Raw genomic sequence first — 13,465 nt, 5'->3', positions numbered from 1 at the left:
GTGCTTCCATTAGAGGTAGAACTGAAATTATTAGGGTCCTTCTCTTTGCTTATCCACTATGTGTTGCAGAGGTGAAGCAGGGAGCGAAACTGCCCTGCATAAGGCGATAGGAAACAACCGGTTTGAATCTCTTAGAACATTGGTGGGAGGGCTGAAGCAGAGCACCAATTTGGCGATTTTAAACTCCAGGGATGTTGAAGGAAACACTCTTCTCCACCTGGCTGCAGCCACAAAGAATCATCAGGTAAGTGGTTACCCTTTTACTAATTTCTCCACCAGTTTGAGAGCCTTATCCAATTTTTGAGAGCCTTATCCAAATTTTTTTTTAATCTTCATTATATGTGTTTTATTACTTTCTCTCTCTATTTTAAAAGTAGAGAAAGTGAAGAAAAAAAAAAACCACATTTTTAATTAAAAATTAACAATGATTATAAATAACTAAATATATAAATACATTTTCCTTAATTACTACTTACTAGTACCTAGTTGAAATTTTTGGAGCATCCTTGGAAATTGGTTTACTTTCTGTCTTAAAAAATACATCAACTATTCATTCAACTAGTAAACTTTCGATGAGTAAATTTCAACCAATATGACAAAATTATTTATTTGCATCCTTATCTAACAATGTAGATTTCATTTAGGGTTATAACTTGAACGGATTGGTCTAATCCAATTCAAATCCAACTTGATGTTTTGGATGGAGTTTGTATAATAATTTTCAATACTCAGGTTGGACTTGAATTATCTTTTTTCAACATGAGTTTAATTTGAGTTAGGTTCAAGCTAAGATTTAGGTAACTAAAATCTAACCCGTACCAATTTAATGTTTTTATAGTATTTATAATGCATATTATCTTATATAATAATATTCATTTTTAAAAATTTTTGAGAAAAAAATATCAAATTATATTATATCATGTACTTTTTCATTATTTTAGAAAGATATATAAATTTATTTATTTTTACTTTTTTATTACTATTTTAAAATTTTATCCTATTTTATATTTAAATTTTTATATAAATATATAGAAAAAAAAGTTATTTAAAAGAATTATAAAAGAATTTTAAAATATATGATTCTATCAACCTAACCAACCTATGTTTAACCAAACTAATATGAACTTAATCCCAAATTAGATAAATGAGGCTAATTTGAATTAGGTTGAATACCTTAAGTTAAAGGTCGGATTGAGTTGAGTGCTTTTAATTCGGGTTGAATTTGGGTTAACCATCAACTCAAGCAACTCCAACGCCCAAATTGCAGCCTTAATTTCATTGTACACTTACATTCAACTAATAAACTTTCAATGAGTAAATTTCGATCGGTAAGATTGGAAAGTGGATGAATGCAAGATTTGAAAAAAAACTAATTCATTTTTAAAAATATATACCACAAACTAAATCTCCTATCAAAATGATTTTCAAACTGATGCTTCTAAACTATGTTGGCATCTACATGGTTCGACAATTTTTTTTTTATTTAACATTATAAATTCGTAATTGGTAACCATGATTTTGAATTTATTTTTAATACATGAAATTGTAATTGAAGATTATGATTTTCAATTTATCTTTAAAATCATAATTACCAATTATGGTTGTAAGCTTAAATTTAAAATTATAATTATCAATTAGGGTTTTATTATATGGATAAGAAATACTGGTCTAAAAATTATTTTGATAAAAAAATTTATTTTGTCAAATCTTTTTTATTATAAATTATTTTTGCTCAAAACTCGTGAATGTAGCCCAAAACCTTTCTTTTTTTTAATGTTATTGTGTAACATTATTGCCATTTTAATATTAGAATGTATTTTGTTAGGTGCTTCGAAAGCTTGTGCATTCAATGTAGATGTAACAGTAGAGTACAAAAATGAGAAGCCATATCTGAGGTGGAGGATCACTCTCACTCTTTTTTAAGAGTCAAACTCAGCCATGTTCTTCTGAACCTTCTCTTCAAACCAGACCCCCCATCAAGCTCACCACCATGTCAATGGCCTTGTTTTCCCCTCCCATTCCAACCCACCTTCCAACCCTCTCACCCAAACCCAATTTCACGCTCAAGCCAAGTCTCTTTCTGAGATCCAAGAAGCACCAACTCTTGCTTCTGTCTGCAAAGGCCACAGAAAATGGTGCCGGGACTTCAATCTCTGCCACCACTGTGGAGCCTGAAAAGGCAGAGGAGAAGGCCCCAGAGGCTGCTGTTTTGGATTCACAGCCTAATGGGGCTGCAGCTGCTGGGGATGTGGTACTGGTGACTAAATTTGAGGACCTCAAATGGGTTGGAGGGACCTGGGATTTGAAGCAGTTTGAGACTGATGGCAAGACCAACTGGGATGCTGTTATTGATGCTGGTGAGATTTATTATTGCCTCTTCTTATCTTCTTGAATATGGTGATACTCTTCTGATTCCTGTTGCTTGGTTGCTCAGAAAATTTGGGAAAAGAAAAGAAATTGGGGTTTCGACTGTTTGCTTTTTAAGTATCTCATACCTTTGAAAGGAAAATCCCCAGTTCGAACATCCATAACACAATTATTTGGCTAGGTTATTGTGATTTATTTGTAATTTTTTTGGAAACCCAATACAACAAAAATGGTAAAATCCAAAATATTATCAGTATTATTATTTTTACATACCAAATCCTTGACCAGCAAAATGGGGTTTTTATTGTAATATGGAAATTTTTGTCATCAAGACCAACAAATTATCCATATGAAGTAAATAATTTATATTTTCGCTATTCAGTTTTCAATCCTATATAATATCAGTTCATTATTTAGGTCATTATCCCCCAATTGTCCGAGGGAAATTAGGCAACCACTTGGAAAAGTGAGCATGGGCATGCCCCTGAAAATTTTGGGGAATAACATAATCTGCGCCTATGTTGTTGCAAGAACAAGAGGCAAGAGAAGGGAAAATGGACGTGGGTTTAGGCATTGAGGCAAAAAACCAGTGGCCTGCTATGTAATAGAATGCAATGCTCAAGATGAAGGAAATGATCAGACATGGTTCTTGTAGTCAAGCACAAATTACTGTGCAAGGTTTAAGTTATTTGAGTTGGGATTCTCTAGGTGAACAGCCTATTTCAGCAGGCCAATCGGTGATCTATGTTTCTAGCGATCTATGGTACCTGGAATCTCCAACTTCACCTAGCGTACCCTTGTTGACACCATACATGACACAACATGGGTGTGAGATCCTTGTCAAATACTTCTACTTTGCGATATGATTGCTTGATTTCAATTCATTTATTTTTATTTTTCATTTTTAATTTCCTTAACAAATTATCACTTGAGAATATTTAGGGGTAAAGAAGAAAAGATAAAGATAAAAGAATATGTTTCCTAGACATGTACCCATACCCTACACCCCACTTCCAAGCAACATGGCTAATGATTGAGATGTATGTCTTGGTGTCATCACTGTTGCAAAGTAGTAAATCGGGGAGTACAGAATTTATTGTTGCACTAAGAAGATGGCTTCCTCATATTTTCTTTTTTTCGATAACTTATGAGTTATTGAACTCCTCTGAACCAGCCAGCTATCACGCCTGTGATGATGGCTTTGAGAGGATTTTGATCAGGTTTTTCTTAACATTGGGCTATTAAGAGTTATTAAGATAGATAAAGGCTGGCTTGTTGGGGAGGGATTGATACACTAATGGCTCTTGCAGCTTTTAGGTTGTCACTGTTAGGTGGTTCTATTGATATGGATAAAGTTCTGTATTAGATTCTCCTCTGATGGTGATTGAAATTGTTGTGCATATCCCCTAATGGTTCAAGGGATTAAGTATTCATAATATTAGTTTTCAAATTTGATCAAAAATGTTTTTATTTCTCAGATTACGATCTCAGGATAGGATTTGTTCTCTTCCACTCCAACAGCACTCCCCACCTCCTCTCCAAAACTGCAATGCTACATTTGATAACCGAGAAGACTTAGAAAAGGTGTTAGATGCTAAGAAGTTTGTAACTGATTGGAATTATTGGGGGCATCTTCTCAAATGCTTTCAAGGGCAATAGAATGTCCTGAAGTAATTTAATAATTCCATTGCATTTAGTAGTCATAAAATGAGTTCATTGTTTCTTCTAATATGGAGATAGAGATGCACCAAGTGTTTCTTTGTCTGATTTATCTCTTTCACGGGCACAGTAGACTTCCCATGGTAGTGCAATATTCCCATTGCACCAGTGGCATTTTCAGACGTGTGTATATGTATGTCTAGAGAGAGTCTCTTTTGCTCTCGGTTTTTCGTGACATGCTTGAGATAAAGTCATTTCCATAAGCATTCATGTTCAATTTTCCTTTTCCCATTTCCATTAATTTCTTCTTTTGGCAATGAAGAATTGGTGGGAACTCAATATAATCATCATCTTTGTAATTAACTTGTTCTTGCTCCTGATAGTCTTCAGCGCTTTCTTGGTTTCTAATGAACCTCCTTGGCTAATCCCTTTTCCAGAGGTTAGGAGGAGAAAATGGCTTGAAGACAACCCAGAGTCATCCAGTAATGATGATCCTGTAGTTTTTGACACCTCTATCATACCTTGGTGGGCATGGATAAAGAGGTTCCATCTTCCTGAAGCTGAACTACTCAATGGTTTGTTTGCATCCCTTCTGAAATTTTAAGGAGAACAGTTACTTGCTGGCCTTGTACTGATCCAGTTTATTGTGCTTAACGAGTATAATGCAGGCCGTGCCGCAATGATAGGGTTCTTCATGGCTTATCTGGTGGACAGCTTGACCGGGGTAGGTCTCGTCGACCAAATGGGCAACTTCTTCTGCAAAACTCTATTATTCGTAGCAGTGGTGGGAGTACTTCTAATCCGAAAGAACGAGGATTTAGAAACCCTGAAGAAGCTCGTGGATGAGACAACCTTCTATGACAAGCAGTGGCAAGCATCCTGGCAAGATGAGACCCCTAGCAGTTCCAAGAATGACTAGTGTAAACGTAGTTCATGAGTTTGTTCTTTTCAAAATCCCGTCTATCTTCACTTTCATATTGTGTTGCTGCAAATTTTCTTTTCTAGTAAAGAGTGATTGATCTGAATCTCTATCCTCCTTTGTGTTCTGAGTTTCTTCAAGTATAATTATTAGCTTTCAATGGCTTCAAAATGTCCCAGTTGATGTCTCGTGAATTTCTGCAAAATTTCCATGCAGGGCATGAAATGTTTCCATTTTGCAAGTTAATAACTTACCGACATTGAAAAAAAAAAAATCATTTCATTTTTGAACCATTATTCATATCATGCACTGTCGCATCTCATTTATAACGGATGGTTCCATCTAATGAGAGGTGGTCTCTTTCATGTCCACGTGCCTCACGTTAAGTTTACGATCTTTCTTGGATCTTGGGGCCACCCACTACCAAACCATTCTCAAAAAATGGAGACACTAAACCATAATTTCGGCTTTAGAAAGTCGGTCGATTCTACCATTAAGGGTTTCTTTTCAGGTATATATCAGTTCCTCCACCCATCCACCCTATTAAATAATGACTTTTTCAGGAATGGTTGGATAATTCTTCCCCCTCCCCTTTATTTTCCTCAAGTTCTTTAAGTTTGGAAAAAAAAAAAGATGAACATCATAGTCAGAAGTCAGAACATGGCAGATGAGTAAGATATTCCAACATCCCCATAACTCAGTTGAAATTATTGATTAACACCAGAGTTGGCTTGGATCAAACTTGAAGATTAAGGCCCATTGTCATTGGGCTGAAACACCCTAGGCCCAGAGTTGACTTTTCATTCCTTTTTTCTTTGAACTTTTCCTTCTTTTATTTTTTAGGAATCAAACATAATTGGAAGATTTGATAATTACCTTTTTCTAGCTTTACCTCCAGACATTGTCTTTAAAACGTTCTTCCGCTCTCTTTTCTATAAACATCAAAATAGGCAAATTGGAGACGGCCTCCACACTTTATTTGATTAAAAGAAATGAAAAGATCTCAAATTTGTAAATTAAACCTTTCCCACTTTTGAACTTGGAAAATTAACCTATTTTTAAGATAGATGCCCTTCAAAATTTTGATTATTTAGTGATAAATTTTAAAAGAGAAGGCTATTTACTTGAGTGAAGAACATTGATCTTTGGTACACTCCTTGGCTCAATAATGGCAGCTGGGAATGATGTAGGTAGTTGCTTGAAAAGGGCTAACTCCTTGCAGATGCAGACTTGTGGAAACTGAGGCCATAGACAAGCTCTCCATGAGTCCATATAGAATATGGAAACATTCAGAAGAGCCATTAGGCAGGCAGGCACTGCTCGGTCTCCATGGTGCCTTTAGCATCACCGTAATCCCATTCATTCTCTACTGTTTCAGCCCAAGAGGCAAAAACTACTGATTATCAGTTCCAGATTGAATGCCATTAACAACCCAGAGAGGGCCAATCAAAAGAAGGCTGTTTTGGTTCTCAGAAAAAAAGTTGATTCAAAATTACTGGATGCTGAGTTTGATACAAAGAAAATCTGCTGATAATCAACTGAAGTTCAGATCTTTATTTCCTTACAACTCTGAAAGTTTATCGACCATTTGGTCCTTAAGCAGCAACCCCATCAAATTCCACTCAAGGGTATAAAGCTGGATGGCCAAAATACAAATATGAAGCTTAAAAAACTAGGCACTGAACTGTCTTCGTCTTCTCCAACTGCAGATGCATTTTAAGGGGCAAAAAAGGATTAAATGGAAGAGACATCTCATGCTTGCCAACCCCTCAAGAGTGTAGCAAGTGCCACTCTGTTCACACCCAACGTGAAAGAGCCCATGCGGAGGCTGCAGTTAAGAGTTTGACACATTGCCTTTACGTCCAGGAAGGATCTCCTCATATACTTCTGAAGTTCGTGGTTCACTTTCTCTTCGTCCCACATGAATCCTTGAATGTTCTATGCACAGAGACATTTAAGCTTCAATACACGTAGAAGAAGCTGATACAGATCGAAAATAAATTAGGGGTGGGGGTGCAGATTTTCATTTGTTTTCATTACCTGAACCCATTCAAAATAACTCAGTCACACCACCAGAATTTGCATAAACATCAGGGAGTATAATAAGTTAATAACTCCTTTCTTGGACAAGATCTGCAGAAAGGATTAATTGTAGGTTTGTGAGTTCAGAAAATTGAGCCCCTGACCATGTTGATAGAACCATAGTCAAAATATTTACCTCGTCAGCCTCTGGATCAGTGGGATGATTTGCAGCTTCTATTATAAATTTTGCTTTAACATGAGCAGCATTATCCCTTTGAGAAAATGTGTAAACCATTATTGACATAACTTTTCAATAAATCAGAATGCAGGGCAAGAAGGAAACATGAGAGTTTATAAGGTTCAAAGCTAAGTGGTCATGTCACATACTTGTTGAGAACTCCACCTAATGCGCATGGAATGAGGACATCACATTCATGAACAAGCAAGTCATTCGGGTCCATAGAATCTCCACCGATAAAACCCTTAAAACTTTTGGTGGCCTCTTTGTGTTTCAGCAGGGCTGGAATTTCAAGTCCATCGGGGTTTGTAACTGCACCTGCGACGATCTTACCCCCTCTCTCATAAATAAACTTGGCAGTCCAGGAACCCACATTTCCAAAACCCTGTAAGGATAATATTTAGCAAAGGAATTAGGAAACAAGATATTGAATGGATACAAGGAAAATCATAATCTCAGAAATACCTGGATAACAAACTTCATATCAGAGATCAACTTTCCATATTCAGCCAGTAGGGCCTCTGTTCCAAAAACTACTCCAAGTCCAGTTGCAGACTCCCTACCAAGTGATCCCCCAAGATCCTAAAATGTAGAATAATTTGGGAGGACATTAGCCTTCAATTCAAAGTATATTGACCGCAGGTTTCCTGTCCCTCCTTAAATACTTACAACTGGCTTTCCTGTAACAACTGCAGGTGAATGCCCATGAAACTTTGAGTATTCATCCAGAATCCATCCATGCCATCGTCTGTCCAAATCGAGAATAAGGAAAGTAAAATTCAAGTTAAAGAAAGGTCTAAGAGTTATATTTTTTTTTACCTGGAAAGGACATACTACATATTAGATTCAGGCATGGAAAACCTGTGAATTAGTTCCCATGTCTGGGGCAGGAACATCACTGTGAATTCCAATGAGATCGTGGATCTTCTGAGTGAAAACACCAGTCAAACGTTCCAACTCATTTGTACTCATTTCTGATGGCCTGCACCCAATCCCACCTTTTGCTCCACCATATGGAATATTGGCTACAGCCGTCTTCCATGTCATTAATTGAGCCAGAGCATTCACCTCATCCGGGTCAACCTAGATACACATTTTGAAAAGTTCCAGTACTAATCACAAATCAATGAAGATTTGTAAGTTTCCCAAGTAGAATTAAAGGAAACAGAGATAATTACAGAATGCCGGTCACCATACAGTTTCAGTCAAGAAACCATTGAAATGATAATCATTCTAGAAATGCTATAATAATTCAAGAACCTATAAGCTTCTACTTCTTTTGCACATCCCTTTTCTTAAATCAAATTGTTACTCATGTCCATGGAGAACAAGGGAGGAAAATATTGGATAAAACAATACACTGAACACAATCAGTAAATCAGAACACAGAAACATACATATGGTTAGTTCTCCATCAGCACTCATATATCTCAATGTCAATACATCAAGAAATTACCCCAAGGTGCCACTAATATAAGAGAGAATGATGGATCAAACAGCAAGTGTCTGCACTAAAAACAGGTCAATTCTTCTATATCAATATCAAGGAAAAGGATGAAGCTCTAATTCTAAGATCAAATAAAATTGCAAGACGATCAGACTATGCCATCAAATTATCTTTACTGTTCAATCTGTTGCATAGATAAAACAGTGAATCAAACCACCATACGACAAAAGGTAATGACAAGAGAAGACATCATAGCCTTTATATCATCAACCTAACGGTATCCATAGAAGTTCTGAATAGATAGTGGAAAATACAATTTGCCACATCTTAGATAAGCAGATTTGTAGACAAGAAAACCATTTACTGCTATCGACAAAAGGAGATGACAGGGGAAAGCCTCATGACCCGTACCTTGTATACATAACAGTATTCATAGAAGTTCCAAATGGATCATGAAAGATACAATTTGCTATAGCTTACATAAACAGATTTTGACGACAACAAAACTATTTAGTTTGTTATAAGAAGGGACAAAATGATTATGCTGTCTTAGGAAACCATTTAAATGGAGTAGTGCAACTCTGTCAGATTGAATTCTTTGACAAAATTCAATGAATGAAGACCTTGATTTTATAAGTTTTAGAATCACGTCAGCGTGGTAACGTATTCCTCCTTTCATGGGTCCGCGAGCGTTGTCATGTTGGATTCTGAATCCAACAAAGGAGGAGAGGGTTCCATCGTCCTTCAAGATGGTGCACTCAACCTGCATTCATTGTGATCAAACACCATTGAAAAGGCCAAAATGGAGGAGAAGCGGGAAGGAAAAATGCAGTGACGAAGATGATGATTACTTTGATCTCTCTAAATGGGATCAGAAGACTTTTCTCAATCTTGGAATCCAAGCCGAGAATGCGAGCTGCCCGCCTGAAGTTGAAGTTAGTGGCTGCTAGAGCGTTCATGGCTGCAAGAAATTAAAAATTTAGAAGAACCTGAAAACAAAAGAAAGACCCAGAAACTGAAACTGCACCACAACGTCAAGAGCCAGATGAGAGAACTCAGGAAGATGAAGGTGCTTGTCAGATGAAGAGATGAAACTACTGAGATAGAAAGAAGGAGATCGGAGGGGAGAGAGACATGATACGTTAGAGTAAGAAGTTGTTGAAGCAAAAAGCTAAATATGAAATCAATTGATTTTGGACCATTCTTATTTACATTAATGGAAAAATGACAAAAATTCTAACAAATGTTTCTAACAAATGGTTTGATAAATGGGTCATCTTAACGCAAGAATTAGGAAAAAAAATTTAAGCAGAAAATTTTTTGGATTGATTCCTTTTGTATGAATTATCCATTCACCCGTAATTATATTTATACTATAGTTAAATTTAGGCGATATTATCTATATTTTAATTTTGATTTTTTCTTTTATTTATAACAATATTAATTATAAAGGTATTTTTTTTATATATTCAATAACACCTTTTTTTAGGTATAAAGCAAACAATATTTATATAATTAGGTGTCGGTAGTTATAAAGAGTAACATGAAAGTTCGGTTGGTAAAAATCTTTCAGAAAAGGTGTGAAATTGGTAAAAAAAAAAATGTATTTATTGATGGAAAAAAAAAAAAAAAAGCCCTCCCCAAATATTGTTCGAAACTTTGCCCATAAACATAAATGGAAATAAGTGATCGAACCGATAGTCTAGGTAGATGAATCAAACCGTACTTTGAACCGCTCGGCCAATCAAGGTTAACTGACCCAAAATTTTAGTGGCCCGTTCCACTACTTAAGCCCAAAAGGATTTTCTTTGCAATTAAACCTAAGCCTACCATGTAAGCCCATCTAATCCATCCGGTTGTTTCAAGGTATTTAAACAGCACTTAAACTCTATAAATGGTCAATGTGGGACTGATGAGAAGATGGAAGGAAATAATTTTTTTGGGATGACAAGATGGAAGAAAAGAATTTTTTTTTTTGCACCCAAGGGGACTTGAGCAATAGACCACATGTTACACAAAGGAAAAAGATGAACCGTTGATCCTTTGGTATTCATTACAATACAATTAATTAAAGAATGATATAAACTTGTTGTAAAACAAGGATAAATACAATGCAAATCAAAGTAGTAGAAATGAAATATATCTTACTTTGATATATAATAGGGAAGAAAAAATCAGAGAAGAGAGTTGAGAAAGTTGAGAGAATGAAAAACAGAGAGAATGAGAAAAAGTAAGAAATTTCTTTATTGCTTAGGGATACATATTACAGGGGATGTGAAGCCCTTTTATAGACTTTCCAAATGACTTCCATTAATATTCCTATTAATGAATATTAATGGAACTCATAAATAACATTAATGGTTTCCATTAATGAGTATTAATGAAAATCATAAATAATACTTAATTAACATTTATTATAATTAATGTGGTGGCATTCATTACTTCAGTTATAACACTCCCCCTTGGATGTCCACCATATTGAAGAATATGCCTCATTAAAACCTTGGTAGTAAAAAACTCTATGGGAAAAACCTAGCGAAAGAAAAAAAAAAAGTGTAATATTCTTATAATTCTTTAAGTTGCTCTTGGTATGTTAGGACTGCCTCGTTAAAAACCTTGACAGTAAAACCTAGTAGGATAAAAACTGGACGAAGGAAAAAATAGTACAGTACACTAACACCCTTTTACAAGCATACTCCCCCTTATGTCGATATCCTTGAGTTGACGCATTCCAATCCTATGTATTAACTTCTTGAATGTTGAGGTTGACAATGATTTTGTGAATAAATCTGCTAGATTATCACTTGAGCGTATTTGTTCTATCTTCTTTAATATAACCCCCTGTTGTTTGTGCAATGCATGCAACATTATCTTCAAATAATATTGTCGGGTTACCTTTGATAGAGGAGAGTCCACATGATTCCCGAATATGATGGATCATAGATCTTAGTCATATACATTCACGACTTGCTTCATGAATTGCCAGTATTTCTGAATGATTTGATGATGTGGTCGTCACTGTTTGTTTAACAAATCTCTATGAAATGGCAGTACCATTGCAATTAAACACATACCCTGTTTGTGACCTACCTTTATGTGGATCTGAAAGATATCTTGCATCTGCAAGATATCTTGCATCTGCATATCCAAGCAATTGTTGTTTTGATTCCCTTAGTAAAATAAACCCATATCAGTAGTTCTATGAAGATAATGCAATATATGTTTGATACCATTCTAATGTCTTCGATTTGGAGCGGAACTGTATCTTGCTAATAAATTGACAGAAAAAATAATGTCTGGACGTGTACAATTGGCAAGATACATAAGTGTACTAATAACACTAAGATATGGTACTTCAGGACCAAGTAACTCTTCATTTTTTTTGCAAGGACGAAATGGGTCATTTTTCACATTAAGTGATTGGACAACCATTGGAGAACTTAAAGGATGCGCTTTATCGATATAAAAACGCTTCAAAACTTTTTTAATGTATGTTGATTGATGTACTAAAACTCCATTTGGAAAATGCTCGATTTGTAGGCCGAGACAAAATTTTGTTTTTCCAAGATCTTTCATCTCAATTTCCTTTTTCAAGTAATTTGTTGTTCTTATGAGCTTTTCAAGAGTTCCAACAAGATTTAAGTCATCAACATACACTACAATAATTGCAAATCCGATTTTTGATTTCTTAATGAAGATGCATGGGCATATAGGGTTATTCACATACCCTTATTTTAGCAAGTATTCGCTAAGGCGATTGTACCACATGCGTCCAGATTGCTTTAATCTATACAAGGATCGTTGTAACTTGATTGAGTACATACTACGAGGCTTTGTACTATTTGCTTCAGGCAATTTAAATCCTTCAGTGATTTTCATGTATATATCATTATCCATAGATCCGTATAAATATGTTGTAATAACATCCATGAGACGCATATCCAGTCCTTTTGAGATTGCCAAACTAATTAAGAAACAAAATGTGATTGCATCCATGACGGGAGAATATGTCTCCTAGTAGTCAATACCAAGTCTCTACGAGAAATCTTGTGCTACTAATTGCGCTTTATATCTTATGATCTCATTATTCTCATTGCGCTTTAGTACAAATACCCATTTGTACCCAACAAGCTTTACATCTTCATGTATGTGGACTATAGGTCCAAAAAATTTTTGTTTTGTTAATGAGTTTAACTCTTTCTGTATAGCTTCTTTCCATTTTGGCCAATCATTTCTATGTTGACATTCTTCCACATTTCGTGGTTCGGGATCTTCATCATTTCTTATGATATCAAAGGCCACTTAGAAAACAAAAATATTGGAAATAACAATATTATTTTGATTCCATTTTTCTCCTATGTGTACATAACTTACTGAGATCTCACAATTTTCAAGTACTTGTGCCTTTTCAGGGGCTTCTCATTCAATATGTGCCTCTTCAGGGGCTTCTTGTTCAATATGTGCCTCTTCAGGGGTTTCTTGTTCAATATGTGCCTCTTCAAGGGCTTTCTGCATTATTTGTGCCTCTTCTAGGGCTATAGATTCATCAATTTTAAACTAATCAGTCATTTTGATGCCCTCTTCTATAGTGCCAAGTTTTTCTTGGGTTCTTCTCTTCTGGGGAGTTACATCCTTTGAGTCGATAGGTCTATCACGTTTCAAGCGTATCTTAGATTCATTTTTAACTGTCCTACAGGGACATCAATCCTTGCTGGAGTATTTGCAACCGGGATATGCGACTTTGTACTTTCTTTGTATCAATGAATGTATCTGGTAATTGATTTGCAAGATTTTGAAAATGAATAATCCTTTG

At 35.5% G+C, this 13,465-nt stretch overlaps 1 protein-coding gene and 1 pseudogene across 1 annotated transcript; one reads left to right on the top strand and one right to left on the bottom strand.

Moving 5' to 3' along the window:
* Positions 1-1,902: 1,902 nt before the first annotated feature.
* On the top strand, positions 1,903-5,120 carry LOC117907454 (light-harvesting complex-like protein 3 isotype 1, chloroplastic). Its single transcript, XM_034821003.1, has 3 exons — positions 1,903-2,357; positions 4,464-4,601; positions 4,695-5,120. Exons 1-3 carry the CDS (start codon positions 1,991-1,993, stop codon positions 4,943-4,945), a joined length of 756 nt encoding a protein of 251 aa, XP_034676894.1. The 5' UTR covers positions 1,903-1,990; the 3' UTR covers positions 4,946-5,120.
* A 1,299-nt stretch (positions 5,121-6,419) lies between these two features.
* Positions 6,420-9,755, bottom strand: LOC117907097 (annotated as a pseudogene).
* Positions 9,756-13,465: the final 3,710 nt, after the last annotated feature.

Source organism: Vitis riparia, chromosome 2 (genome assembly GCF_004353265.1).
Source record: "Vitis riparia cultivar Riparia Gloire de Montpellier isolate 1030 chromosome 2, EGFV_Vit.rip_1.0, whole genome shotgun sequence".
NCBI classification, from domain to species: domain Eukaryota; kingdom Viridiplantae; phylum Streptophyta; class Magnoliopsida; order Vitales; family Vitaceae; genus Vitis; species Vitis riparia.
Note: the sequence above shows the minus strand (reverse complement) of the source record. Positions and strands in the feature narration are given on the sequence as shown.

What these genes read in the sequence shown, in the direction of transcription:
- LOC117907454 (XM_034821003.1), top strand. Translation starts at nt 1,991, where the DNA reads ATGTCAATGGCCTTGTTTTCCCCTCCCATTCCAACCCACCTTCCAACC. An exon ending in GGATGCTGTTATTGATGCTG is followed by an intron (nt 2,358 to 4,463) that starts GTGAGATTTATT and finishes TCCCTTTTCCAG; the next exon opens with AGGTTAGGAGGAGAAAATGG. An exon ending in TGAAGCTGAACTACTCAATG is followed by an intron (nt 4,602 to 4,694) that starts GTTTGTTTGCAT and finishes AGTATAATGCAG; the next exon opens with GCCGTGCCGCAATGATAGGG.